Genomic DNA, 27773 nt, shown 5'->3' on the forward strand with positions numbered 1-27773 from the left:
GCCCACCTTGTCACCCCCTCTTGCCTGCCCGACCCTCCCGTCCTCTCCAGCCAAGCAGGGTAGCCGCCGCCGCCGTTGCCAGCCCCAGAAGCACAAGGTGGCCGCTGCCGCCGCTGCCGCCACCACGATGTCGTCAGGCCAGCTGGCCCTGTAGCCCCGCCCACGTTCCCACTTTGTGGCCCCGCCCCTGAATGATCATGGCTTGCCCCCCCCTAGTTTTGATCCTGGCTACGCCCTTGGCCAGATGCCCGTTTCTAAGGACAGGCATGCATCTTGGATGAAAAGGAGCTGGAATAAACAACCTGGAGCTGGAAAAAGGTCTGGCGGGGATCGGCTAGAAACTGCCTCTTCCCAGGGCAACATTTTATTTTATTTTTGAAACCGGAGCTTCATTATATATGTTTGCCAGGTCAAATGTAATTTGCCGGTTACTAAGTGGCACAGAACTTCAGCTTAAGGGCAGTAGTGGAAATAAGCTTTCTGATAAAGAGAGCTTACCAAAAGAAAAATTACCTGGTTTCTGAACAAAAAAAAAAGATAATTCTTCGCACATACCCTGCAAAGGTTAACGGTGAGGAAATAGATGCCCTTGGGATGCATGCTTGAACATACACGATTGGAAAGGATGGTCTTTTCTAGGTTTCCCAGAATGCTTTATCAAAAGCCTCCGGGGCATATCTCTCCCTCAGCTCCCTGTGTTCGTTAATACAGTCCACACCCTGCCTTATCAATGCCAAAGCTCCTGTAGATTAAATCATCCGGCCTGCACCCAACTTGCACTCAGTTTAGCATTCTGTCAGGGGCCAGTCCAGGGGCCTTCACCAGGAGGGTACCAGGGAATATTCAGGATTTGGGTTCGCACCTTACATTTTGTGACAAGGGTGGCTTAGGTCAACTCCAAGCAATTCTTATAAGCGCACCATTCCAAACGTCAAAGCGTGCGCGCAACAACAAACGCACTCGTGTGCACGACACTCAAGTCAGCTGCTCCTCGCCGGCGTTCGCTTCCGAGGGTCATTCTGGCCTCGCAGGGGCAAATCCCGGATTTGCTTCTCTTCGTAACGTGGGAATCGGTTACCTGAAGACCGAGTCGCGCGCAGGAGAGGGAAAAACACACTTGCTCGAGCTTCGCGCGCTGCCTGACAGCCGATCTCCTTCCCCTCCCACCCTTGCCTCTCCTCCCGAGGCCGAGCCCTGCCCCCTCGGTGCGCCTTGACAAACAGGCGCCCTCCCCCAGTCATCGGCTAAGCATCCTCCAAGACCCTTCCTTGGTCCCGCCTCTCTCTCCCCCTCCCCCCACGATTCCCTCCCCTTCTCTCTCTTTGTATCAAACATCCGGGTTTCCCCTGGCTGGCTCCTTAAGTGCGTGTGCGCGCGTGTCTGTGTACATATACATACTGCATACCTAGATCCATCTCTCATAATTCTCATATTATATATATATATACATATATATATATATATATATACGCACACAAACACTCCCCCGCCCACCATCTCCTCTCCAATTCAGATCCCCCCCAATTGCAGAAGCCATTTTGGAATCGACTCAGGGTTTTGTTTTGCTTTTCTGCGTGCAGGGAGGGAGGGAAGGGGTAATGTATATATGCGCGCGCGTGAGTGTGTGCGGGCGCGCGCCTCTGTACATGGCAACTGCAGCGCCAGCCTCCTCTCCCCCACCTCCTCCTCCTCCTGCTGCTCCGGCTGTGGCGCGCGCGCTGCCAGCCCCCTTCCACGAGCGCCAAAGCCAACGAGCGATGCCTCAGAGCGGACCTCGCTACCCGCCAGTCCTCAGCGCCCCTAGCAGAAGCGGCGGTGCCAGCAGAAGCGGCGGTGGCGGCGGCTCTTCTCCTCGCTCTCTCGGCACCACCGACAACCACAGCCCCGCCACAGCCGGCTCCTCCGCTCTCCCTTCGTCTCCTTGCGCGGCAGCGGAGTCTCTCTTTTGCTCGGTGGCTTCCCATTGCAAAGTTTGCTCCGGTGCCGCCGCTGCTACCGCCTCCTCGCTCTTTCCCTCTGAGAGAGGTGGCCGGACTTGGGCTGTGCGCTCTCCTCTCTCGCGCGCGCTTGCGCCTCTGCGAGGGGAGATTTCCTTGAATTTCCTTCTTTGAAAACAAAAAGAGAGAGGACAATTCCGCGAAGGAGAGGGGGGTCTCTCTCGGTCTCTCTCCTGTTCATGTCGTGCCCCCTCCCCCTCCTTGGATGTCTTCTCGGCCCCCCTGCTGGTACTGCTGAAAAAAAGGCCGGCGAGGGCTTCTTGGGGAGAGGTCGCCGAGGGAAGCTTTGCGCGCCTGCCTGGCTCTCCGAGCAGCGCCACAACCGCCACCCCACGGTCGCCCCGGCGAGGAAACACTTGGCCAGCTTTATTTCGGGGTTGGCCCTGGTGGGGGACGCCTGTATCCCTGCGCCCCCGAACCGGACAGGAGCAGAAACCACCTGTCTGGAGGATTTTCTCTCGTTTTGAATCATCTCTCTCTCGGACTTCGGATACGTTGTTGGAAACTGAAGGATTTAATCTCCGGTGTCGTCGTGTTGTTGTTGTTTTTTAAAATTATTGTCGTTCTTAAGAAGGAGCCTTTTCTATTTTTATTTTAATTTTTAAAAAGAGCTTATATAGCTATCTATTTTTTAAAGAAAAGATCCCGTCTCTCTCGCCCCGGTATCACGTTCATTTCTTCTCGCCCCTCATTTTACGCGCTCCCTCCTCCTTGCTGAGGAGGAGTAAACAATAGCCACGAGGAGAAAAAGGAATATGATGGTTTCGTGGTTAACTTTCGCCTTCCTGTGGGGGACTTTCTGCACACGTAAGTAACGAAAAAGTTTGGGGTGGGCACTTCGGTTTTGTCCCTAGCCCCCCTTTAAAAAATTAAAAGGCTTGCAAACATTAATGGCGTTAAAAGGAACAAATGCACTGGAGGCATTTATTTTTTAAAAAACACGCGAAGTGGGGGGAAACGTAAGAGTTAATCCTGTTAGTTTTTTCCCTTTTTTAAAAAAGGGGAAAGAACGACAAAACTTTGCATTTGGTGGCAATCGTGTGGTGTTTTGTGTTTTCTCTCTCTCTTTTGCTTTCTAGCCTCTCCTTTCTCTCGCCGCGTGTTTTAATTGCAAGTCGCGAAGGAGGGGGCTTTTGCTCAGCATGATATTGATCAGAAAGGTGGATAATTATTATTATCATTTTTTAAAAGGGTGCTTGCCGAAATACTCTGTGTCTGGAGGCGTGCATTTGGAAACAAAGATAATAGTTGACATCAGTTGGAAAAGGAGGCATTTGGGGCGGAGAATAAAACGTGCCGAGTTTTCCCTTCGCCTCGAGTGCCATGTGTGTTTTCACCCCGGGGAAAGATCTTTCCCCGGGGTGAACACACACACACACACACACACACACACACACACACACACACAAACACACAAGACACTCCAGGCCTTGGATTTTTACTACTGTATTTCTCTATAGTCTTGTGGTCTCTTTTTCCCTTTTGATTTTAAACTTGATCCCTTGAAAGCCCCTTTCCCACTCCCCATTAGCGTTCCTCTTGTTTCGGAAGTTCCCTTGGGGGTAGATTTTACACTTACTGTGCAACTTTCCTTTTAAAAAGGCACCTTTGAATAGTGTGCTTTAACAGGTCTGAAAGGCTGCCCACGTTTAAATCCAGCCCCCTTTCTCACCTGCCTCTTCGTGAAATGTTGTGATTCCTCAAGGTTTCGGGGGGGCTGCCTTTTTGCCAAGATGGTTCATATTATTTTTGCTGTGATTGTGTTAATGTATTGCAAAAAAGGGGTGATCCTCCTTTTCAAACTAACTGTAAAACACCAGGACGTAAGTTAATTGAATTTTGGAGAGGGTGGGGACGAGAGAACATATTGTCCCGCCCCTCTCGTGTTTGCCCCCTTTGTGATACTTTAAACTTTCGCTTTAATTTGGTAGCCTCTTTTTATTATTATTTAAACCCTGCCTCCTACTAGCATGTCACGATGAAAGTTACAAATGTAAACAATCGGAGGGAGAAGTGAGGAGAGGCTTGGCAAGGCCTTTCCCCCCCACTCAAAGTGACTGTCCCAAAGGAATTTATTTATACTGCCTTGTGCTTGGCTCCTGGCTTTTTCTTTTCTTAAATTCTCTTGCTTTTGTTGGGTGCATGTGCATGTGTGTGCGCGCAACTTCATTTACATTCGTGCCAGCCTGAGCGTTGTCTGGCTTCTTAATTACTTTTTTACACTCCCCCCCCGTGGGGGTGGGAGGTGAGGTGGAGAGAGCTCGGTTTAAATAAGAGGAGAGCAAAGGGGACGGGAACGTGTATTGTAGTCCGGAGCAATTGATGTTTCGCAGCCCAGGGCTGCAACTTTTGTGCCAGACCTCTCTCTCTTGTTATGGAAATGCAGTCTTATTGTTGCCACCGCATTGATCCGCAGTAAATCTGCTTTTCTCTTCCCGCCTCCCATCCCCAGCCTTTCCTCTCCTGGAGGAGGAGGAGGCGATGGTGGTGGTGGGTTTCGAGGTGGCGAGGGAGGGAGGAGGGGGTTTGCGCCCTTTCTTTCTTTCTTTCCTTCCTTTCGATCTGCTCGCCAGAGCCATGGCTGGGTCCTCGCCTTGCTTTTGTTGTTGCCTCCTTGTTATGATGGCTTTAGGAGGTGGGGGAGGGGTCTGGAGAGAGAGAGAGAGAAAATCTCGCCCCTGGTTTTTATTTTTTGGTGGTGTTGGGGAGAGTGGGGAGGGGGGGGCGGCTCTGTGGAGAAACGTGGACGGCGATTGCCGTCTCCATCGACGAAAACGCAGCGCGCGCGCAATACGCGCACACCCGCACCAATCTCGTGGCCACGGAATAATAACAGGCGCTGACGTAACTTGCCCGGCCCCATAGCAAGCAGCATGGCGTGGAGGGATTGATTTGTATCTTTTAAAGCAGCAGTAGCAGCTCGCCTTCCCCTTTCCAGCCCCGCTTTCCCACACTAGGAAGCTTCCTCCGCCCGCCCCATTCTTGCCAGCGTAAGGAAAGAGGGGGCTTATTCGCACATCACGCGTGGCGGGGGGGGGGGAAGAAACGACACGTAGCTTTTGCCCCCCAACTTGTTTGCCTGCAGCACCTCCCTTGTTAGCTCGCTCCCCACCCTCCGCGTTGCTCTCTTTTTAAGGTTCCTCTTGTGTAGTAACTTGTCACGCTCTACACCAAGCATGGAGAAGAGTAGGCTACCCCCCACTCCCCCTACTCTGGGTGTATTGTATAATAAAGATCATAGCGGCGGCGGCGGCGGCGGCTTCTGGTTTTAAACCGGGTGTGCTGCTGCAGCTGTTGTTCCACATCTCTCTCTCTCTCTCTCTCTCTCTCTCTCTCTCTCTCTCTCTCTCTCTCTCTCTCTCTCTCTCTCTCTCTCTCTCTCTCTCTCTCTCTCTCTCTCTCTCTCTCTCTCTCTCCCTCTCTCTCCCTCTCTCTCCCTCTCTCTCCCTCTCTCTCCCTCTCTCTCCCTCTCTCTCTCTCTCTCTCTCTCTCTCTCTCTCTCTCTTCTCTTTTACACACCGCGTGCAGCCTGAAGATGAAGGGGACTCACTCAGGCGCCTCCTTTCTTATCCTCATTTGAGGTTGTGTTTAAATCATATCTAAGCAAAGTGAGAAAGAGAGAGGGGAGCGAAGAAGCCCGGCATTGGAACAGAACCGTCTCCCCGTCTCCCCCCCATTTGCATTTAACCATTTTCTCCCTCTTGCTTTTCCGAAAGACAATGATCCCCTGCCTTTGTGGGTTTGTTTTGGAATGTGCTCTGAAATCCCGGGGAGGGGTTAAAACCAGCAAAGTGGCGGCGGCGGCAGTGGCTGTTCCTTGCATGGTGCTCCTTTGTTCAGGGGTACCTATTATATATTCACTGTCACAGGCTTCTCTCTTTCTCCCCGTTTTTGTGTGCTGTATTGTAAACAGTGATAGCTCTTATTTCCCCCTCCCTCCCCCCCTGCCTGGTTCTCAAAACACCCGCCCCACTCCTTCAATCAAACTGAAAGGGCAGAGGGAGGGTGCCCTTATATATATACTTATATATATAAACAACAAGAACCCCTGATATGTGGTAGTGAGCAAAGCAACAATGCATTTGTCTAACAGGGTTGTGCATTTGCATAGATCTTTGTCTCCTTGTGTGAAGGGGTTTTCAGTGGTCCTTTTTTCCCAATGGGAGCTCTCTGTGCTGTCCGATATTTCTGGAAGGAGCAGGGTAGCTTCGGACAACAATGCTAGGGATGTGTGCTTGTGTTTCTACTCATGAAATCCAGCCTGCATGTAACCATACACCGCTCTGCTGGTTGGAAGCAGGGTTTTGTATACAGGAGCAATTTTTAGACGATTTGTTTCTCTCTGCGTACACATTCGTTTTATTTTCTTGTTAGCTGTAGTCCTGTGTGCTTATTTGCAGATAAGAGGGGTTGGCGGCTCTACTGCTTTGTGGTTTAAAACATAACTGGGAACAGTACACCACACTAGCACTCATAGTGGGATCAAATTGAAAGTTGCCTTTTAGCCTGCAGTCCTCTGTCTACTACACACTTACCTGGGAGTGACCTCGCGGTCCAAAACCACTTGGCGGTTTGCTTCGAGGGAAATGCTTTTATTGACTTTTAGGAAGTGTAATTTAAAAGGAAAAAAGGAAACACAGGCTTCGTGTGTGTTGTGAGACTCTTTCCAGGATGGTCAGTTGAATCGGGCAAGTGGGTGAACATCTGTTTTTATGAATGGCCTAAGCTGTCTCTTTTTTAATTAAGAAATATGGTATATGTGTTTTTGATTTGGAACAGGCCTGCCTTCTAGCCCTCTAGAAGACGCAGTTAATAAAACTAAGCAGAAGCTGTTGATACTGATGAAAACTCAGTACCACAATTCTATTGTACTTTGTCGGAAGATTAGGTGAATGGGGTATTTTTTTGTACTGTGAGAGAAGAGTGGGCTCCTGTATTTAAAAGCTGCTTGACCTCAGCTGCATGTGGTGGGATGATCTCTAGTAATAACTTGCTACAAATAGTGAAACATGACGGTCTGTCACTTTTTTAAAAGTAGCAGCAGCAAAAACACTGTTGTGTACTTTGAATTTTTTTTTGAGTGTCTGAAGATATGTTGATGAAAACATTATGTTCATGCCTCGTGTTTTGTTTGCAAATTTCCCTGCAGCCCAAATGTTCAGACATTGTGTTTGTCTTCCCCCCTCCCCCCCCCAATAAAACCCCATGCTATAATACGGTTTGTAGAAAAAGTTCTGTTGTACAGAGCACATATTGCTGAAGTGTTGCAAAACTTAGGGTATATATTTGTTAAATATTTCATTACACAGCAATGAATTGAATTCCAAACAGGTAAGTCTACTCTTTTTTCCCAGAGCCCTGCATTTATCCTCTTGTGGCTGAAGGAAGGAAGGAGGCGGTCTTCATTAGCTTGCTAATTAAACACAATGAAGTGCTGTAGCAAGGTTAATGGTGCTGGTCTTTAAAAAGACAACACTCCTGAACTAGTGTCCAGGATCCTATTAACAAAAATCTATTGTTAGATATAGATTATGCCACTCTAAATATCAGGACTCTTGTCTGGTCACAATGTTTACAACGAAAGGATGTTTTATGCACACATAACATTAAGGCTGCAATCCTGAGCACATTTGCTAAGCGAGTGAACACGCTTAAAGGTAAAGGGACCTGTGACCATTAGGTCCAGTTGTGACCGACTCCGGGGTTGCGGCGCTCATCTCGCGTTATTGGCCGAGGGAGGTGGGCATACAGCTTCCAGGTCATGTGGCCAGCATGACAGAGCCGCTTCTGGTGAACCAGAGCAGCGCACGGAAACGCCGTTTACCTTCCCGCTGTAGCGGTACCTATTTATCTACTTGCACTTTGACGTGCTTTCGAAGCGCTAGGTTGGCAGGAGCAGGGACCGAGCAATGGGAGCTCACCCCGTCACAGGGATTTGAACCGCCGACCTTCTGATCGGCAATTATATATATATATATTTTAAAAACCATCAAAAAACCTGAAAAAAAAAACGTCTAGAAAACTCATGTATGTCTTTCCCAGATACTCCTGCTCAAAAACTTCCTCCAAGCTTTGCCAAATTTGAAGACAGTTGCTCTCTCACAATCTCCTTGCTCAAACTCTGCGCAAGCGCTCTTGATATTTCAATTGCAAAGGCTGATGGGATTGCTAGGCGCTGATTTTGCACCTTTTCTGTCCTTTCTGTGCTCTTCTGGAGCTGTTCTGGAGATTTGAAAAACCACTTGCAGATTCAGCTCAATGAATACACATATGTATATGTAAACAATACACATATGTATATTGAACGCACATGAACCGGGGGGGGGGGGTGTTACCTGTACTGAATCAGACCATTGGTCCATCTAGCTCAGTACTCTACGCTGATTGTCGCCTTTACAGAAAAGACACGTTCCCAAGCCCTATCTGGAAACACTGGGGATTGAACATGGGACCCTCTGCATGCAAAGCAGATGCTCTGCCATTGACCCTCCCAATCTGGGTCTCTCCTTCTCTACCCATCATGACAAGATTGTCCTCTGATAGCCCTGTGGGGATTGTGCCAGGAAGAGGCCACCTGAGCTGGAGACAGATGGTGGAGGTAGATGGTGGGCAATTCCCTGGGCTGTTCTGTCCTCTTTCTCTTTCTCCAACCCTCAGGGCAAGATGATTTCTGAGTAGCTCTATGATACCTGTTGGGGGGGGGGGAGCCTAAGTGCAGACCATAAATATGGTTGGAGATTAATAATAATAATAATAATAATGCAAAACACCTAGATGAATATAGTAAAATAAAATAACACAGAGACAGAAGCACCAAGAGCATTCCAATGCTCAGTGAAAGCAAAATGTCCTAAGCTTTAAAAAAATGCTTAAAAAGGTAAAGGGGCCCCTGACCATCAGGTCCAGTCGTGTCCGACTCTGGGGTTGCGGCGCTCATCTCGCTCTGTAGGCCGAGGGAGCTGGCGTTTGTCTGCAGACAGTTTCTGGGTCATGTGGCCAGCATGACAAAGCTGCTTCTGGAGAACCAGAGCAGTGCACGGAAACGCTGTTTACCTTCCCGCCGGAGCGGTCCCTATTTATCTACTTGCACTTTGACATGCTTTCGAACTGCTAGGTTGGCAGGAGCTGGGACCGAGCAACCGGAGCTCACCCCGTTGCAGGGATTCGAACCGCCGACCTTCTGATCAGCAAGGCCTAGACTCTGTGGTTTAACCCACAGCGCCACCTGGGTCCCTGGGTTACATTACCGTGTTTCCCCTTTTTAAAGACACCTTAACTTTTTTTCCTCAAAAAAACACAGGGTGGCTTACTTTCGTTGGGATGTCTTATTTTTTTTAATTACTGGTACGGTTTTTACGGCTCAGGGCGCTGCTGGGCTCTCTTGAGTGCTCGGCGCTGCAGCAGCCACCGGTTCTGGGTGGCGGGGCGGCAGGCGTCTTTGGCCGGGCCAGGCGGAGGCCGCTGGCTCAGGTGCTCCGCCCGCCACTGCAGGGCGCTCCAAGCTCCTTGGCCGGGCCAGGCAAGGAAGAAGCAGTGAGCCCAGTGGTGGCGGCAAGCACGGAAGCGGCAGGGACGGCGGTGGACGAGAAGGAGTGCGGGGATGCAGCCAGCAAGGCGGGAGCGCGATCAGCTGTTAAGCGGAGCTCTTGGAGCGCCACTTCACAGCTGATCGCGCTCCTGCAGTGCCGGCCGCATGAGGTGCCTGTGGGGGTTGGTTTCCGCGGCGCGGAAGTATGCCTGCCATTGCTTACTTTATGACTACGTATTTAAAAAGGGGAAACGGTAGTTCTTAAAAACCTGGTACCTAAATGATAGTAATGACATCTCCCAGTGGGACTTCCATAGGCCTGCAGATATGCTTTTCAATGCACCTCAAATGGACCTCAAATGGTGTAAGCACCCAGAGAAAGACCTCATGTAGATTGTTATGGAAGAAGGTGGTCCATAAAATATCTGGGTCCTAAGCTGTGTAGGGTTTTTAATGATTATCTTCAGCCCTGCATGCAGCCACTGCTGAGTACATGCTTGTGCTTTCTAGGGCTGGGCGATGGTGTATCCCCAGCCAAACATGCAAATGTTGAAAAAAGCTGCATAGGCCCCAGCCGGCGAGATGTTCGGGGGAGGGGGGCAGAAAGGCTCCTTCCCCCAGCTGAGCCAGCCCCAAGTCCCCTGCTGCTTGCGCTGGAGCAGCAAGGACCTTGGTGCTCCTTGGCCAAGCTCCCTCTGTCTTCTCTGGGGGGCGGGCGGGCGAGTGAGCTACCTTGCCCGCTTGCCCACCACTCCCCAAAGACGGACCAAGCTGCAGTAGCCAAGTGCACGGAGCCCGCTAGTCTGCCTTCGCCTTCGCCTGTGCGGGTGCGCTGTCTCTTTCCTCTGGGGGGGGGGTTGATCACCCCAGGAGGAACGACGCAGCCCACCCTGCCAGGCAAAGCTGCTGGAGGCTGCTGACGATCGCTGGGCCCATCAGCAGCATCAAGGAGCCCTTACACCGCCTGGCTGCCTTACACCGGGAGGGAGAAAAGGCGGAGGTTGCCAAGCAGGGGCGGGTTGGGGGCTCTGTAAAACTGCTTGGCTGAGGTGAGGGCAGCAGCGCGCTCCTCAGCCAAGCAGCTTAAAGAAGCATAGGAAGGAACAAGCCTTGCCGATTCAGCTTGCCAGGGCAGAGTGCAATGGCGGTTTCACCAGTGATATACCGCTGAGTGAAGCTGTTGTTGCAGTCTGCCCCCACATAATGGTCCTGAGCGATATATCGCCAAGGCACAGTGCAGGCATAGGCAAACTCGGCCCTCCAGATGTTTTGGGACTACAACTCCCATCATCCCTAGCTAACAGGAGAAGTCGTCAGGGATGATGGGAGTTGTAGTCCCAAAACATCTGGAGGGCCGAGTTTGCCTATGCCTGGCATAGTGTTTTCATTCAGTGGTGAGGAGCTTTCCACCCCCACACTTAAAAAAAAGAAAATCTGTTTATTTCCACTGCTCTGATGCAATTTGACAAGTTTCACCCCCTTTTCTCTCCCTCTCTCTTCTCACCGCTTTCTCCTTTCGATAGTGAAAAGGAAAACCCTCTTGTCGGTTTTACATTGTTAGGTGTGCAGCACCACAACGCACAAGCTCCATGCCCTCTCACTCCAGATAAACATTTAATGGAAATTTCCTCTATTGCTGTGTTATATTTAGAACTCTTATCTTGCTCCATCCTAAAAAGGTCAGGGCTAGAACACACAGGCTGCATTTGCACATAAAACTGAGCCATGGTTTATTGCAGATGATCAAGCAAGCCATGGCTTGTTTCTCTAATGCTTGATTTCTGCCCCGCACCCCACAAAGCTTTTCTTGCCTTGTTCCTCTGCCTTAGGAGAGTACCCGAGGTGGGTTGGCCAAGTAAACCATGGTTAAGCAAGGCGCTTGGGTTTGGGCAGAACACCAGGCCATAGTTAAAGCAAGCCACGTTTCGTAAGCCAACAAACCATGGCTTCACATCATGGTGTGTTGCTAGAAAACAAACCACAGTCTACTGAACAGGGTTCAGGTGCTCAGCAAATCATTATTGGGCTATAAAACCCATTATGTGTGAATCAGACCCCACAAATTGTGCAGTAGCAAGGGGTACAAACGGATACCTGTTTACTGAGATGTGATTCCCATTGAGCTCAATGGGACGTGCTCACAGGGTTGACTGGTGGAGAATTGCAGTCCAAGAGCCCTACAAGTTTGATCAGCACAACTTGCCAAGAGCAGATAATAAGTTCTACACAAGTGTGTCACGGTATCTATGACAAAAGGGTCTTCCTGGGACACATGAAAGACTTACGGATATATGCTCTATGGCAGGGGTTGGCTTGGGAAGTGAGTACCTTGCCTCATTGTCTAGTGGTCAGGACAACCTACAATATCTTAACAGCCAAAACTCTTGCTGGACCTTTGGGTTTTAATTATATTTATTTAAACAAATCCATTGATCTTTCAGTTTATTTAACTTCAGAAACCACCTCTTTAAGAATTGTGCAACAATTCACACATTGACAAAGAGACAGCTGTTTTGTGTGTGTGTGTGATTTTGTGTTTTCAAAATCCTCATTATGAAGTGGATTTTGTTTGGGGGAGCCTGCTTCAAAGTCTGTTCTTGCCTTTGTTTGCTCATTTAGCTGAACGAGTTGCTGTTTTGAGTCCTTGGTCAGTTGCACAGAAAGCATCATTCAAAGCACATTTTGCTCCTCAAAGAATTCTGGGGCCCTGTAGTTTTTTAAGGGTTGCTGGGAATCACGAGGGGTAAGCAATGCCCAGAATTCTTTGAGGGGGTAAAAATGACATTTGAATATGTTTTAAAGGTATAGTTTATATATGCAACAGTCATTAAGAGCTGTTTCAGCTCAGTAAGAGCTGGTTGACAAATTTAATAAATTTATTAAAATGTATATGCTTTATTTCTTTCAAAGAGCTCAAGATAGTGTCCATGATTCATTCTACCACTACCCTTCTCATGCGTGCACACATACAATTTTATCCTCACTTCAGCCCTGTTAGTTTGATTAGGCAGAGAGACTGTGGCTGGAGCAACATTACTCAGTGGGGTCCGTGCCTGAATTTGAACCTGGGTGTCCCCAGTCCTAGTCCAACACTCTATATAACAACTGCACCACACCTTTGTTCTCAAGTTTTGCAAAACCTCCTGCTAATCCAAATGGTCTACTTGCATAAATGTGAGCTCTCTGCTTCTCCTCCATGAATCGCAAAAAACGTAAGTTGATCTCCCCCCCCGCCCCCAATAAAAGATCTGGTTAGAAGTTGCTCTGATTTTACACAGCTCAGATGGAACAGACCAGTTGCACACAGTTTCTTGCAAAAATCAGTCCTGCTATTTCCACTGGAACTGAGTCATGAATGTGCAATTGTTTTCAGGATGTGCGTACTGTTAACTTGGCCTGGTACCCTTCTGCTGTCTGGAGTTTTTAATGGGGCATTTTCCTTGCTACATTTGTGAGTCCTCCAAATTTTGGAATGTGCTATGATGGGATTATGCCCCTGTGTCCTTTTTTGAGCTTTGCCGGAATAGTTTATTATGCCACCTCAAACAACAGTAGCGTATGATCATGTGCACATAGCAAGGTTATGTTAAGATACGCCCTATTACCATTGGTACAAACTCCACCTGTGTGTGTGTGTGTGTGTGTGTGTGTGTGTGTGTGTGTGTGTGATATTGACTCTCTTCGCTGGTGACAAATGGCAGGAAGGGGAGCAAAGATTGAAAACACATGTGGTGTGTTCCTGCTTTGCAAATGCTAGAGCGGTGAATACGGTAATAACATCCAGATTTGTTGTAAACCGTAATCCTATATAATAATTGCTCTTGCAGCAAGAGTTAAAGGCTTGCAGTGGTTGAAATCCTGATCCATTTAGGTCAGACGGTTTGTGAATGAGCTTAATATATACAGTAATAATAAGTGAGAAGTTCAGGCAGCGAATCTGGGCAGGTGCCATGAATTTAGTGTGAGAGGAAGGGAATCTTAGGCTGCAATCCTGTACATACTCTCACCTGTCACTAAGTCCCATTGAATTCACTGGGACTTGTTTCCGAATAGACTCAGACAAGCATAGGGTTCTGCACCATTAGGCTCACGTGTTCTCATGTGTTCCTTTCCTGGGATCTCCCTGAACCTGCTGTTTATTTCTTGATAAACACAATTCTCAGCAGAGTTAGATTTTGCTTTCATCTCAGGAAGAGGCTGGGCAGCGGCAATGAGCTGGAGATTCCTTCTTAAAATAGCCTTGCTGTGTGCAAATGCTCATACACTACACTGTTGTTTGAGGTGGCATAATAAACTATTCCGGCAAAGCTCAAAGCGACACAGCGGCTTATTCAGGAGCAGCCTTATTCAAGAACAGCCCATGTGCTTAAGAAAGTGTGCCTCTTCTTCCTGGATTTCCATTGGCTATGAAGCAGAAGCTTGCTTCTCACATGCAGCGTTCAAAATTCGCCAGGCGCATTTTGCACCTGACTATCGGTCACTTGCAACCAAGTGAAGATGCCTGGGCACCAAGGTTGCACCCGACATCCCCATCTGGAGGTGCATGCCTGGGGATTCTTGGATCTTGGCTGTTTTCACACACCAGCAACACATCCTGCAGTATTCTACCTGTTATATTTTATTTGCACAATCAGAATGAAAGTCAGGAACCAAAAAGTTGTAAGGGAAAAACACTACTTTTGAGCCATCTGGCCCCCAAAATGGCAACTAGGCGTTCCATTTTGGCGACTGTAACCCTGGTTTAAGGAGCCATAATGGTGCCTAGCTTATACCTATATCTGAGTTTCCAGCACTGCTCACATGTAAATGCTATTTTGTTTGCTTTTAAGCTTGCTTTTGGAATTTCCCCTCTTCCCGCTCCCAATTCTTTTGTTTTTAGCATCCTCAAAGGGTTCAAGGCAAAGTTCCATTCAGATAGAGAGCTAGAACTTCTGCAGAGCCACCTTGTTATGAGCCAGATCAAAAGTGCATCTAGCCATGCTTACCTTGACTGGCAGCAGCTTAGCAAGGGCTTGGGGGAAATGCCCGACTCTGCAGTACTTTTCAGCATAAGGAGCCAGGGACTTAATCTAGTACCTTTCTGTGCAGAGTGTGTATTTTTTGCACTGGAGCTGTGCCACTGCATCCTTGTCTCAAGCACAGGTATTATTTATTAATGGCATCACTTCTAACACTCAGAAATGACTCCTAAGGAGGAATGTATTTTTGCACCTCTGTGCAAAGTAATATTTAATCATTTCCTGGCTTGACAGCGGTAGCGTGCTCTCCTACTGCGAGTGGGAATTGATTCTCCAGAGAGGATAACTGTATGAAAGACAGCTTGAACTCCAGTGTGTTGGCTCAACTGGCAGCAGCTCTACAAAGTTTTCCCCAGGCCTCTTATCTGGAATCCATTGCAGGGTTCTTTTTGCCTGTACTGCATGTATAGCTTTACACTGACTATACAGAGACTGTAAACATAAACAAACAAAGAAAGAAATATTATTATTATTATTTTCCTTGATGCCTTTTAGTAACAAAGAGCCAAAACATTGTTGCAAAAATGGCATGCAATTTTGTCACCTGTGCTTAAATGTACCCTGCACTGCCCCATTCCATAGCAGAGATATCTCACTGAGCAATATAATGCAGATCTCAATCGTGGTTGCACATTATATAATGTATAATGGTTGTAGCCACACTTTTGTACCCTGGCCTTGCCTATTCTTGTGAATGAATTTTAAAAACTTATTATTCCCCCCCCCCTGAATTTTAAAAGGTGTCGCAACCTGCCCCGCAGACGAAGGGCAGGTGATACATTTATCCATAATCACAATTGATCTGTTTTTAATGTTCCGTTTAAAAAGGTAGAAGAGGCTCTCTTTATTTTTTATTTGAAGGCTCACATCGCTTATGAAACTGCAAACGGTGTCTCTTAAAATATGCGTTCTCGCAATTGTAGCTGCTTCTTCCTAGAGCACATGCATTTTCTGTGTGTACGGTTGTTGTTATGGAATGATAACAAGTGCCTTCTGATCTGAGGAGAAGAAGGGGGTGGTTTTTTTTTCAGAACTTCTGACAATGGGCTCTTCAGCTTTGCTTCTCACCCTCAGCTCCGCTTGCTGCCAATATTGCTTTTTTTGATAATTAGGACAGCGACGCCCTGTGTGGAGAAGGAGGAGGATCTCAAGGCCCTTCTCGAATAGAGAAACCGAATACGGCGTTATTAAAGTTGCAAAGAAGCCCACGGTGTTGGTGTCAGATACAGGTTGCCACCTTTGAGTATTCTGTAATCAAATATGCAAAGTGTTTGCTACATTGCCCCCCCCCCCCGGCACTCCCTGTTTTTGGAGAGAACTCCCTTTCAAAGCAGTTGCAAAAATTGTCAGGGTAAAGTTTGAGCACTAGCTAGGAAGTGCCGAACCCGTGAGCATTGAACACGGCCACCAAAATTCACAATTGCAATTGAAAGCACGTGGCAGCAAGTCTGACCCAGGAGGAAAAAATTATATCTTTCTTTTAAAAAAGTACTTATTTTATTTACTACCTTGATATATCACCTTTTCCTCCCGAGGAGCTCAAGGGGATGTATGTGCTTCTCACCCACCCACCCGTTTTAACCCCACAACAACCCTGTGAGGTAGGCTAGGCAGAGAGATAGTCACCCAGTGAGCTTCATGGCTGAGCGGAGATTTGAACCCTGGGCTCCCGAGGTGATGGTCCAGCAGTCTTAACTATGATTCTGGCGTAAAGGAATCATGTTCTTCGGTGACAGATGGTGATCCTTGCAGATAAACTTCCAAGGTTTCTGCTTTGCGTGTAAAAGAAGAAAAACCGTACAATATGCAACCTTTTCATGCACACAATCGCGGTGACTCAGCCCTAAAAGGAATATCGTACCAGGGACATATTGTTTTATAGAATCACAGAATTGATCTCAGGGTTGTGGGTTCGGGTCCCATGTTGGGGAAAATATTCCTGCATCGCAGGGGGTTGGGCTGTGATTTGTATGATCCTATATACTTATTCTTCCTGGCCAACTTTATAGTAGGGGCTGCCATTACCCAGGAAAGAGAGCTTAGGTTTATGGTAGATAATTTATACGGAAACGTTAATTCACTCTGTGGAGGCAGGGAGAAAGTGCTGGGCTTCATTAGGAACAAAACGGGACGCTGTATCAAAACAAAAGCAGTAAACTGAAAGTTAAGGCAGCTGGCAGTTAAAACATGAAAAGGCAAGCATGAAACAACCACCAGCCAAATACCAAGCAAAAGAAAACAACAACAAATTGTCAAGGATAGGGCCATATGCACTTCCTGGGGGAGGGACTTCAATGGTGCGGGACCACCAATGAGAAGGCCCCGTTGCTGGCACTCACCAATCCAGCGATCCTTCTTGTCGTGAGGCCTCCCAAGGCCATTTTCAGAACCTGCCTAGGTTGTTAAGAGCGTGGGCGGCCTTTCAGGTAACTTTCTCCTACAGCATTTCTGCTTTTAAAGGTCAGCATTGTTATTTCAATGTTGCAAATGGTGGGGCTTATGCTGAGGGATAATGGCTCTGCTCAGCACACACCTGTTTGTTTCTTTATCAGACATGCACTTGCTTTGCAACCAGAGTCCATCATGCGATGCAAAAAACAACAACACCCAAAGTAGCAAAGGTAAAATAAAAAAGCAGTCAAGAAATGAATCACTATTTTAAAAAACACACACATGTTGGGTGCTTGTGAGGTGTGAATTATGGATTTTCCAGCTCGCATATGTAGTAAATTCACAGTAAAAGCTCATCTATGTGGCTGCAGTGTCAAAACTCAGGAGTTTGACATTCGTTTCAGGATTATGGCTTTGCTCAGAATGGGTGGTAGATCGATTGGGATCTACTGGTACCTCTCCGGATGATTTGCTGTATATGCACCAGTATTCTGGCCCCTAATTGCTTAACAATTACAGCAACAACAAAAAAGAGACTTTCTCTTTCCTAAAATTTGGCTGCTGAAACAAAGCTTGGGTGGAAACTAGGAGCAGATTTTGAGTGTATGGACTCAGGGCTCTGTTCTTAACTGGAAACAAATTCCAGGATTTAGCATGTGCTCAGAGGTACTCTTTTATTTCTAAACCACTATTTTTTTCACTTGTGTCTGACTGGCGGATTTTGGATTTTTCTTTTCATTAGCAAAATACTAAGTAGATCCCTAAGTAGCGTGAGGTTTGTTCACCCCCGCTGTAAACAGAACAGTAGTCTTGTTTCACCCAGCTCAAGTTGGATTAAAGGGCGATAAGGATACACCTGTATTAATCCATTTAACAACAACAACAACAACACACCACAGGGTGACAGTAGTTTCCTTTGATGCATGTGGTGCAGCCGTCAAGAGTGACCAGGAGAGACCAGGGTTCAAATCCCACACTTAGCCATGAAGCTCACTGCGTGACCTTTCTGTCAGCCTAACCTACCTCACAGGGTTGTTGTGAAGATGGATTAAGGAGGAGAAACAGGTACACCCCACCCTGAGCTCCTTGGAAGGAAGGTGGGGACATAAATGCAATGAATGGATGGAAGGATGGATGGATAGATGGAATATTCAAATTCGAGAGGATCCTCCCTCCCCCCCCACCGCCAACATAGTAGGCAGCTTGTGTCCTGCAGATTATGAAACTTCTCTCCCCTCCATCAAACACACACGGTTAGTGTGTTTTACTTTGTCCGCCCCTCCTTCCTCTGTCAGCAGAAGGGATCCCGTTGTTCTGGCAAATGGATCATAGGGCATTCTTTATTTACTTTGAATATTTGCACCCTCCTGTCCCAACTATCAAAAGATCAGCTCACCAAAAAAATTTAGAACAACAATTAAAACCTGTTTGAAGCACCAGGGAAGTGTTTAAAATTAAAACAACAACATCCAGAGCGAACTTGGCCCACTAGCTTCTGTCTCTTCTCCTGTTTCTCTTTCCTTATGTAATAATAATATATTATAAGAATAATTCATTACTTATACCCCGCCCATCTGGCTGGGTTTCCCCAGCCACTCTGGGTGGCTTCCAGCAGAATATTAAAATACAATTATTCATCCAGTATTAAAAGCTTCCCTAAACAGGGCTGCCTTCAGGTGTCTTCTAAACGCCAGATTGCTGTTTATTTCTTTGACATCTGGTGGGAGGGCGTTCCACAGGGCGGGCGCCACCACCGAGAAGGCCCTCTGCCTGGTTCCCTGCAACTTGGCTTCTCGCATCGAGGGAACCGCCAGAAGGCCCTCGGCGCTGCACCTCAGTGTCGAGGCAGAACGAAGGGGGTGGAGATGCTCCTTCAGGTATACTGGACCGAGGCCGGTTAGGGCTTTAAAGGTCAACACCAGCACTTTGAACTGTGCTCGGAAGCAAACTTATGCTCCATAGACTCAGCAAACCCAGAAGTATGAGTTCCTAAAGCCTTGGGCCATAGAGGCTGGTGCATTTGGCCAAATGGGGTGGGGGGGAGCACTGCTCCACCAACCTTAGCCTGCCCTTAGCCAGTCCCCACCTGCCTGCCAGCTTACTTACAACCAGTCCTTATTATCAGGGTTGCCCCTGAATTAGTTGGTTTGCTTCTCACCTGTTCTGGCTCCACCTGTCACTGATTCTGCTTAAAGTGGGTCTCTCTGGCTTCCATCCTACAAGTCTTGTGCAGAACCGCCGGTCTTGTGCAGGACCAGAAAAAACCCCAGGCACCTAGTTGCCCAGGCTTTTGAAACACTTCTATGGTTTCTCGAGAATTCCAAATTAATTACCTGCTGTGTCCCCTTCTTCTGCGGTAACCTAAGATCAAAACCATGCCTGCTCTTAACCTCCATCAAATCAATGTGTCTTTAAAGATCTCTGTGCAGAAAATGCGAAGGAGTTGAGAGCTCCATTGTTGTTGTTGGGGTTTTTTTTAAAACCAAAGGGGGGGGGGGACTGAGAAATTCAGTTGTTCAGGTTTCTTTCAGAGGGGATCAGAAAGCAAAGGTGTCTCAAGTTGCACTTAATTGCAGACACTGGACGGCGTTTTGCTTTAGTAAAATCTGAGCCTGAAATGGATTTGCTATGTCTCTCATACACACCAGTCTATGTAAAAAAAACCCAACTGACTTTTTGGGGTGGGGTGGGGGGGAGGAATGAAGGGCAGGGACTGGAATGCCTCCTCTTCCCAAACCATGAATTCTTGCAGCCGAGACAACACATGTTCTCAAGTCAATATGCCAGTATTTTTGATTGCTCCCACATCTGTTTGGCAGCACCCAGCAGTTCTTGAAACTTTCCAAAAAACATCTTGCGGTTGCTTGGTAATAACAATAATCTGCTATAATATACTAATTGTACCCTTCCCTCCCCGCTCTCCCCATTTTTTGACATTTCCCTTTTTTGGTTGAAAACAGCAATCACGCAGAAATACAGTTAGGTTGGGTGTAGGAGTTCCATTTGCGATTTTAAGACAGCAATTCCGTTCATTTAAGTTCAGCTTTCCTTCTCTAATGGAACGCAAAGCTTCCAAAGATGGTTTCGGATCCAGGTATGATGGGTATAATATACTTCTGAACATATGGCATTTGGGGAAGGACTGTAACTCAGTGGCAGAGCAGCTGCGCTTTACCTGCAGAAGGTCCCAGGTTCAACCTCCAAGCTGAAATTCAAGAGAGACTCTAATGCACCCTTGGTTTGACAGCTTTCTGTGTTCGTATGAATGAGGCCATCAGTCGGCCTCGTGCAATCTGGTCAGCTCTTCATTGCATTTAGATTCCACATTTTCCTCCAAAGTACATGGTTCATCCTGCTCCTCAGTTAACCTCTACAACAACCCTGTGAGGTAGGTTATGAGGCTGTGACTGGCCCTACCTAGGTCACCCAGTGAGCTTCATGGCTAATAGGGGATTTGAACCCTGATCACCCAGGTCCTAGTCCGACACTCTACCCCAGGGTCCCCAAACTAAGGCCCGGGCCTTCTCAATCCGGCCCGCGGACGGTCTGGGAATCAGCATGTTTTTACATGAGTAGAATGTGTCCTTTTATTTAAAATGCATCTCTGGGTTATTTGTGGGGCCTGCCTGGTGTTTTTACATGAGTAGAATGTGTCCTTTTATTTAAAATGCATCTCTGGGTTATTTGTGGGGCATAGGAATTCGTTCATTTTTTTCCTCCAAAATATAGTCCAGCCCCCCACAAGGTCTGAGGGACAGTGGACCGGCCCCCTGCGAAAAAAGTTTGCTGACCCCTCCTCTAACCACTACACCACCCTGGCTTCCTAGAGTTCTTCTGCTATGGGGCAGCTCTATAAATCAAGTAGGTAAATAAAGATGGGGAAAGAAAAATGTCAGTTAGAGAAGGATCTGAAATATTTTCCTTGAACCTTGAGTTTGTTTGATGTTTTAATGTGTGGTAAACCACTTCAAGGTTTTTTCTTTAAAATATAAAGTGGTATAGAAATGAAATTAATAATAATAACAAACGTAAAAGATAAAGGACCCTTGGACGGTAAAGTCCTGTCCAAGGCGACTATGGGGTTGCGGTGCTCATCTCGCTTTCAGGCCGAGGGAGCCGGCGTTTGTCCACAGACAGCTCTCCGGGTCATGTGGCCAGCAGGACTAAACCGCTTCTGGTGCAACGGAACACCGTGACGGAAACCAGAGCGCACGGAAACACCGTTTACCTTCCCGCCTCAGTGGTACCTATTCATCTACTTGCGCTGGTGTGCTTTTGAAGTGCTAGGGAGCGGGTGGCGCTATGGTCTAAACCACTTAGCCTGTTGGGCTTGCCGATCGGAAGGTCGGCGGTTCGAATCCGCGCAATGGGGTGAGCTCCCGTTGCTCTGTCCTAGCTTCTGCCAATAATTATAGCACTAATAAAACAGTAAGCCTCACAGAGGGGGGAAATGGAGCCTGTACATTTAAGGTGCCATTTGCTGATTAGCTTATATGTCTGAGTTTCTGATACTGCCTAGGAATCTTTAAACGGGCTCATGATTGGAACATGCACTGTACCATTGAGCTATGGCCCATTAGAAAGCCTTGTGTATGAAGAAGTTCTTAGGCAAAGCAGAAGACCACCTCCCAAGGCCACTTCCTTGTTCTGGAGGTGAGAAGGAACAAACTTGCATAAGGTCATTGGAGAGAGCAAGTTTTTCAGCAGAAGTTTGTTGTGGGAAAAGACTTGGCCACTTGGAACTGGCAGGGCTGTGGTCTGTTGGTCTCGTTCCATATAAAGTAGCTGTGTGTCTTCAGTGTACGCTTAATTAAACCTGGCGAGTACGAATGCAAGAGGCAGGCGTTTAGAAATGCATTTGTTATGCAGGTCCGCTCATCGAGAGACTCGTGGTAGTTTGTGGCGCCTCGATGAGCCAGCGTGGGTGGTATATCTGGATTGTTGCTATGTAATGTATGAAGTGGCCTTTAATTAATCTGCTCGTGTGCTTGGATAGGCACCTTCCTGGCTCAGAGAGGCTCACCGGGTCAGAGAATGAGATGTCAAAACTCTGTGCGTGTTCTGGAGCGCTCATCCTTTGGCTCCCTCCATGGAGCCCGTGTGGATTTCTTGTAAGCAGGGCGCTATTTCGGAGACTTAGAATTAACCGTTGCAAAGCGTTTGTTTTACATTTTAGAAATGTGTTCAGCTCTTTGTCACGAGACTGGAAATGTGGAAGGATGGAAGGGTAACCGAAGTGAATGCTTGCTGAGTCAGATACAAGGCGCTTTCATTACTAGGGAGCAAAATACCCGGGTTCAGTGCAAATCATGGATTGGTAATGCATGTATATACTGGCAAACTGACTGTACAGTTTTATGCATGTTCAGCAGTAAGCACTACTGTGTTTAATGTTGTCCACTGCCAATTAAGTGTGCATAGCATTGCAGTGCTCATGTGCTCATCTGCCTTTTCTGATTGGCAAGGATGTGCCAGCAAAGAGTGAGCAAACCTGAATGAATTGGTGGTGAAAGAATACAAACCGAGGAGACAAGAGAGATGGTTGGAGTGTTTTTATGCAAACTTTTTTCCCTAAAAAAAAAAAAAGGCGAGATACTTTCACTTATTTATTTGCAGGTGGCATTACTGAAGTGTAAAACTTTTCAAAGCTAACGTTTGACAAACCAAAGTTAGCTAAAAATAGCTCTTCTAAATATGAAAGCTAGTTGAAAACTCCCGAGTTGCACTAGAGTCATTTTACAGCTATTGTTGGTAGAATTTCAGAGTTCCAAGATTGGAACGTGAATGGCTTTCTGTTAGAGCTAACAGCTGTTCTCTGCCCATTGGGATCTACTGTTTGCCTACCCAAGTCTTAATAATTAAACAAAAGCATTATTTCATAGCAACTCCTGTTCAAGATTGTTCTCAGTTCATTTCCTATCTAGACATTTCAGGCTTCCAGCAGCCTCATTCTAAAAGGCATTCATTTGAAAGGTAGTTTCATTTAATTCACTGGATCTTAGCAGGAGATAAGTATGCATGGGATTCTAGCCTAAGCCTCTTTAATTCAGAAGTGTTAGCAAGCTAGATTGTAATATTTTTAGAACCTTTCCCATAGCATCAAATCAGTATTATTGGGGGTTTCAGACTATATATATATATATGTATATATGTATGTGTATAAACTAAGTCTTGTAATAAAACCATGCAAAAGAACATGAGTTAACAAAAATTAGAACTTAGAATGAAAAGGAGCAAGGTCAACCCCCCCCAAAAAAACCCCACCCCTTTATTCGTATGTTTAAAAAACATTAAAAAGCCACATGGAATAAGAATGTTTTCACTGCCATCCCAAAGACCATCAGGGTTGAGGCTTCTTTCACATCCCTTTGGGAGAGAATTCTGCAACTGGGTTGCAGCCACCAAAAAGGCCCTGTTTTGCACTCCAATAAGCCGAACCTTTTCTGGTAGTGGGCCATAGAATTGTAGAAAGGGAAGGGACCCCAAGGGTCATCTACTCAAACCACCAACCTTCTGGTTAATAGCCAGACACACTGACCCATCCAGCAGGGTCTTCTATTACTTGTCATTAAGACTGCAATTCTAAACAAACTTAACTCTGAGTAGGATTGTGCTGTAAGCCCCCCTCCCCCAATTCAGTAGCTGCAGGTAAACATGCAGGGAGATTAATTTAATTGGTCTGTCAAACCAGTTAAAATGGCCTTTTTAATAACTTGGTTAACTCTCTGGCTTTTAGCTAATTCATTGATCAGCAAATTTGTAAATTCACATTATTTACACGCTGCAGTTTCCTGAAGGTGGCATTTGGATGCTTCCGAAGGAAAGAGGCGATTTTTCTAAGCTTTCTTCAAAAACTTTGAAACAGGCAAGTTCAGCGACTGTCAGAACAGTGGAAAATGCTGACTTTCCCCCTCTCTTTCTTGCAAGCAGCTTTCCCCAATGTGGTTGTCCCCAAGATAAATTTCAGAGTGTCAGTATTGTGGGAGACGCCAACATTTCTGCTCTTGTCTCAGAAAGAAACTTTCCTTAAATGTGCCCTCGGAATATTTCGGAGTACTGTACACAGTCATACCTCGGTTTAAGTACGCTTCGGTTTGAGTACTTTCAGTTTAAGTACTCCGTGGACCCGTCTGGAACGGATTAATCCACTTTCCATTACTTTCAATGGGAAAGTTCGCTTCAGGTTAAGTACAGACTTCCGGAACCAATTGTGTACTTAAACCGAGGTACCACTGTACATCTTCCAGCCAGCCTGCATGGGCAATGGTCAGGGCTGATAGGAGTTGCGGTCGAAAACACCTGGAGAGACCCAGGGTTGGGAACATACCCTCTTGATGCACATAACTCTTAGAAGACGTTTTGTGCTCTAACTCTCCTTTTCATACTACCATCACAAGCACATTCCCCCCCTTTTTTGGGGGGTACGGGTGCTTCACATAACAAGATCCTGGTGTGTGATTGCAAACGCTCAGGATAAAATGCGTTGCTCTTTCACCGTCTATCCAAATTCTCTCCTGGCTGAGCTCTGTCAGTATCTGTCCTCTCTTTCCCAGGCTCTGATTGGTGGCAGTGAAAAGTGCGGATGCGCGCGCGCACACACACACACAAACACACACACAGTTTCAAAATGCCTTATCTCAAATATGTTCTTTGCTCAGACTTTAAACCTAGATACAGGAATGTTTCTGAAGGAGAAAGAAACCATTTATTTCAGCCCCCAAATTCCTGCAAGCTTAGAAACACTGTCAGGGGTAATTGCAGCCTTCTCTGTATTTCTGTGGAGAAGATTCTCAGTTAACTGGGGCGGGGGGGGGGGATTTATTTGCTCTGATGGAGTGTCACTCTGGTTTCTTCTTCCCTCTTGTACAGAGACAAACAGCTCTCAAGTAATCATCTGAGAGGTGTAAAATTTGGCTGATGTGTGTTTAAATTCCTGCAACCTGCTAGCTGCTCATGTTGCAGGGATGTGAAATTGGGGTATAATGGCTTTGTTCAGCTGCGCTGTCTCTCTCCTCCCTCATTTCACTCCACTTCCCCTTTCTGTGCAGTGTCTGTACATTAAGCTGTTGCTCTCCACTGGCTTTGAAAAGCTGCTGGCTTTTGATTGCAATGAACGTGTGTGCGCATGCCCCACATGCTTGGGCTGCGGTGCAATGTTAGGTGGGTTGTGGAGCGCTAAGTGAAGGACCCACCAACTGCTGCTCCGAGCCCTTGGTCCACTTCCCAAAAAATTGAGGCAGAAAATTGCTTTCACTAATCTTAATCTGGTTATCTCCCGCTTGGGCTACTGCAATGCGCTCTACGTGGGGCTACCTTTGAAGGTGACCCGGAAAGTGCAACTAATTCAGAATGCGGCAGCTAGGCTGGTGACTGGGAGCGGCCGCCGAGATCTACATTGGCTCCCAGTACGTTTCCGAGCACGGTTCAAAGTGCTGGTGCTGACCTTTAAAGCCCTAAATGGCCTCGGTCCTGTATACCTGAAGGAGGGTCTCCACCCCCATCGTTCTGCCCGGACACTGAGGTCCAGTACCGAGGGCCTTCTGGCGGTTCCCTTGTTGCGAGAAGCCAAGTTGCAGGGAACCAGGCAGAGGGCCTTCTTGGTGGTGGTGCCCGCCCTGTGGAACGCCCTCCCACCAGATGTCAAAGGGAAAAACAGCTACCAGATTTTTAGAAGACATCTGAAGGCAGCCCTGTTTAGGGAGGCTTTTAATGTTTAATAGATTATTTTATTTCATTTTTCTGTTGTAAGCCGCCCAGAGTGGCTGGGGAAACCCAGCCAGATGGGCGGGGTATAAATAATAAATTGTTGTTGTTATTATTATTATTATTATTATTATTATTATTATTATTATTATTATTATTATTATTATTATGTTGCAGCCCGCCCCGGGGACCTCATGGTGTAGGGAGGGTAACAAATGCAGTCAATAATAACACGGGGGGGAGGGGTGCAGCTACACCCCCCTCTCTTGCATCTCCCACTCACCAGCCCAATACAGTATTTTCCTGTAATCCTAGGAAGTGTCGGGTGTTCTCCTTGTTGCTGACCTCTGCTCCCCTCCTGCAAATCTCCTTGCAGATACCACCAGACTGTGCTTAAAGCAGGCCATACAAAATGTGCTACTGTCTCCCCTTCCTTCTGCAGCATAAATGCATGTGCACGGCAGCCATAGCTCTGTCAACCTAGCGGATTGCTATGGGAGCTCCAGATTCTCTCTACGGACGGAAAGCCAGGTCACGACCCACCTTTACTGCTTGAATTGTTGGGGCCTGGTTCACCTGTGCCAGATTCACATCGTGCCTTCCAGGTGTTGTCAGACTCCCTCCTGTCAGTCCCAGCTTCCATGGCCAGTGGCCAAGGTTGATGAGAGAGCTGTAGTCTTCTAGCAATGTCTGAGGAGCGCCACGTTGACTACCTCTGACCTCTGCAAGCAGAAGATTGCTGCGGTGGTTCTGGTAATTATTCACCATGCTGGTGCCAGCTGGAAACAAGTACTGGTCGCACTGGGCTGGGAGAACTGTTGGCACTGTGCTGTGAGCCGATTGATATGACCAGCTTCTAGGCAGTTGCGTTATAAGACATCGCCCCTTGATTGCTTTATTGCGCAGACCAGGCTGAAGCATTAAACTAGGCCACACTTTGACGGTGTGTGGTCGTTTTCCCCTAACCCTCCCACCCACCCTACAGAATCCCTAAAAGCAAATGGGCCTTTTAAAGGCAGAGCACTGAACAGTTTGGGCTGTTCGCTTATTCACTTCATTTGGAAAGAAAAGCCTTAGCGATGTTGAAACCGTAGGTGCTCTGAACGGCTTTGTGGGCAAGGCACCCATAGATATGTTCTATTTTTTTTTTTGAACATACTTTTTATTAATTTTACAAAATACAAAAAAGCAAAAAAAAAAGGTACATACTTAAACCCCTTTTCCACCTCCTTCCTACCCACCCACATGGGTCCTCCCCTGCCACAGAAGTATCCCATGTATGTGAACAGTCAGAGATGGTCCATTTTATGCTTGGGTTTCTGTCCTCCCCCCCCTCCCCTGACCCCAAAGCCCCCCCCTGCCACCAGGGAGCTCCAGCAAACCAGGGCAGTACGCAGGAGGACATCCATCCAACCATCTATTGTCATACCAAAAAAAAAAAGAGAAAAATAGAAATAGAAAAAAGGGGGGAAAAAAAAGAAAGAGCGAAAAAAGAAAAAAGAAAAAACAATACAAAACAAAAAAATTTTCTTGCATTCATAGTTGTAAAACCATATTTTGTGGGCTTCCCCTCCCCCCCCTTCCCCGGTTTTCATCCCTTTTTTTTTATCATCTGCAACAGTTTCTTACTTTATAAAAATACACCTTTGCATCTTATACAACTTATAAATCAATTGTTAACATTTTCATCTAATATTCAAATCACTGAGAAATCAAACTCCCATTTTCTCTTCCCGTGCCTAATTTTTTGTTTTTTCTCCCTCTATAAGCCTCCATATTTTCACATTTTCCAAAATCCATTCACTTTTAAAACTATAACTATTCTCAATTTAACCTTACATCCCCGATTGCCGGCTTCCCCCCCCAATCCAGCAAATTCCAAAATCAGCAGACCAGTTATAAACCTGTTAATCCATCCTTAATCACAACATCACTTTCCCTTCACCCCACCCCCTGTTTACAGTCTTTTGTCATCCAGGCCACCATACAGGACCCCTGAATTTCTTCTCTTCTCTGCATATTTTTTCCTTCTTCCCTGTGGGCGTTCTGGAGTTCCAATGATACCAATCGTGCCCCCCTCAAAAGCAGGGCACTCCATCCAACTTTTTGTAGAGTAGAGTCATCATTTTTTTCGTG

The 27773-nt window shown here is 46.9% G+C and overlaps 1 protein-coding gene across 1 annotated transcript in view; it reads left to right on the plus strand.

The window, feature by feature from the left end:
- Positions 1-1624: 1624 nt before the first annotated feature.
- Positions 1625-27773, plus strand: part of ACVR2B (activin A receptor type 2B) — a 128161-nt gene continuing 102012 nt past the window's right edge. The window contains exon 1 of the mRNA XM_035130394.2: positions 1625-2804. Within this exon, the coding sequence (XP_034986285.1) occupies positions 2753-2804 (52 nt within the window). The 5' untranslated portion in view covers positions 1625-2752. The remainder of the gene's footprint in view (positions 2805-27773) is intronic.

Source organism: Zootoca vivipara, chromosome 12 (genome assembly GCF_963506605.1).
Source record: "Zootoca vivipara chromosome 12, rZooViv1.1, whole genome shotgun sequence".
NCBI lineage: Eukaryota > Metazoa > Chordata > Lepidosauria > Squamata > Lacertidae > Zootoca > Zootoca vivipara.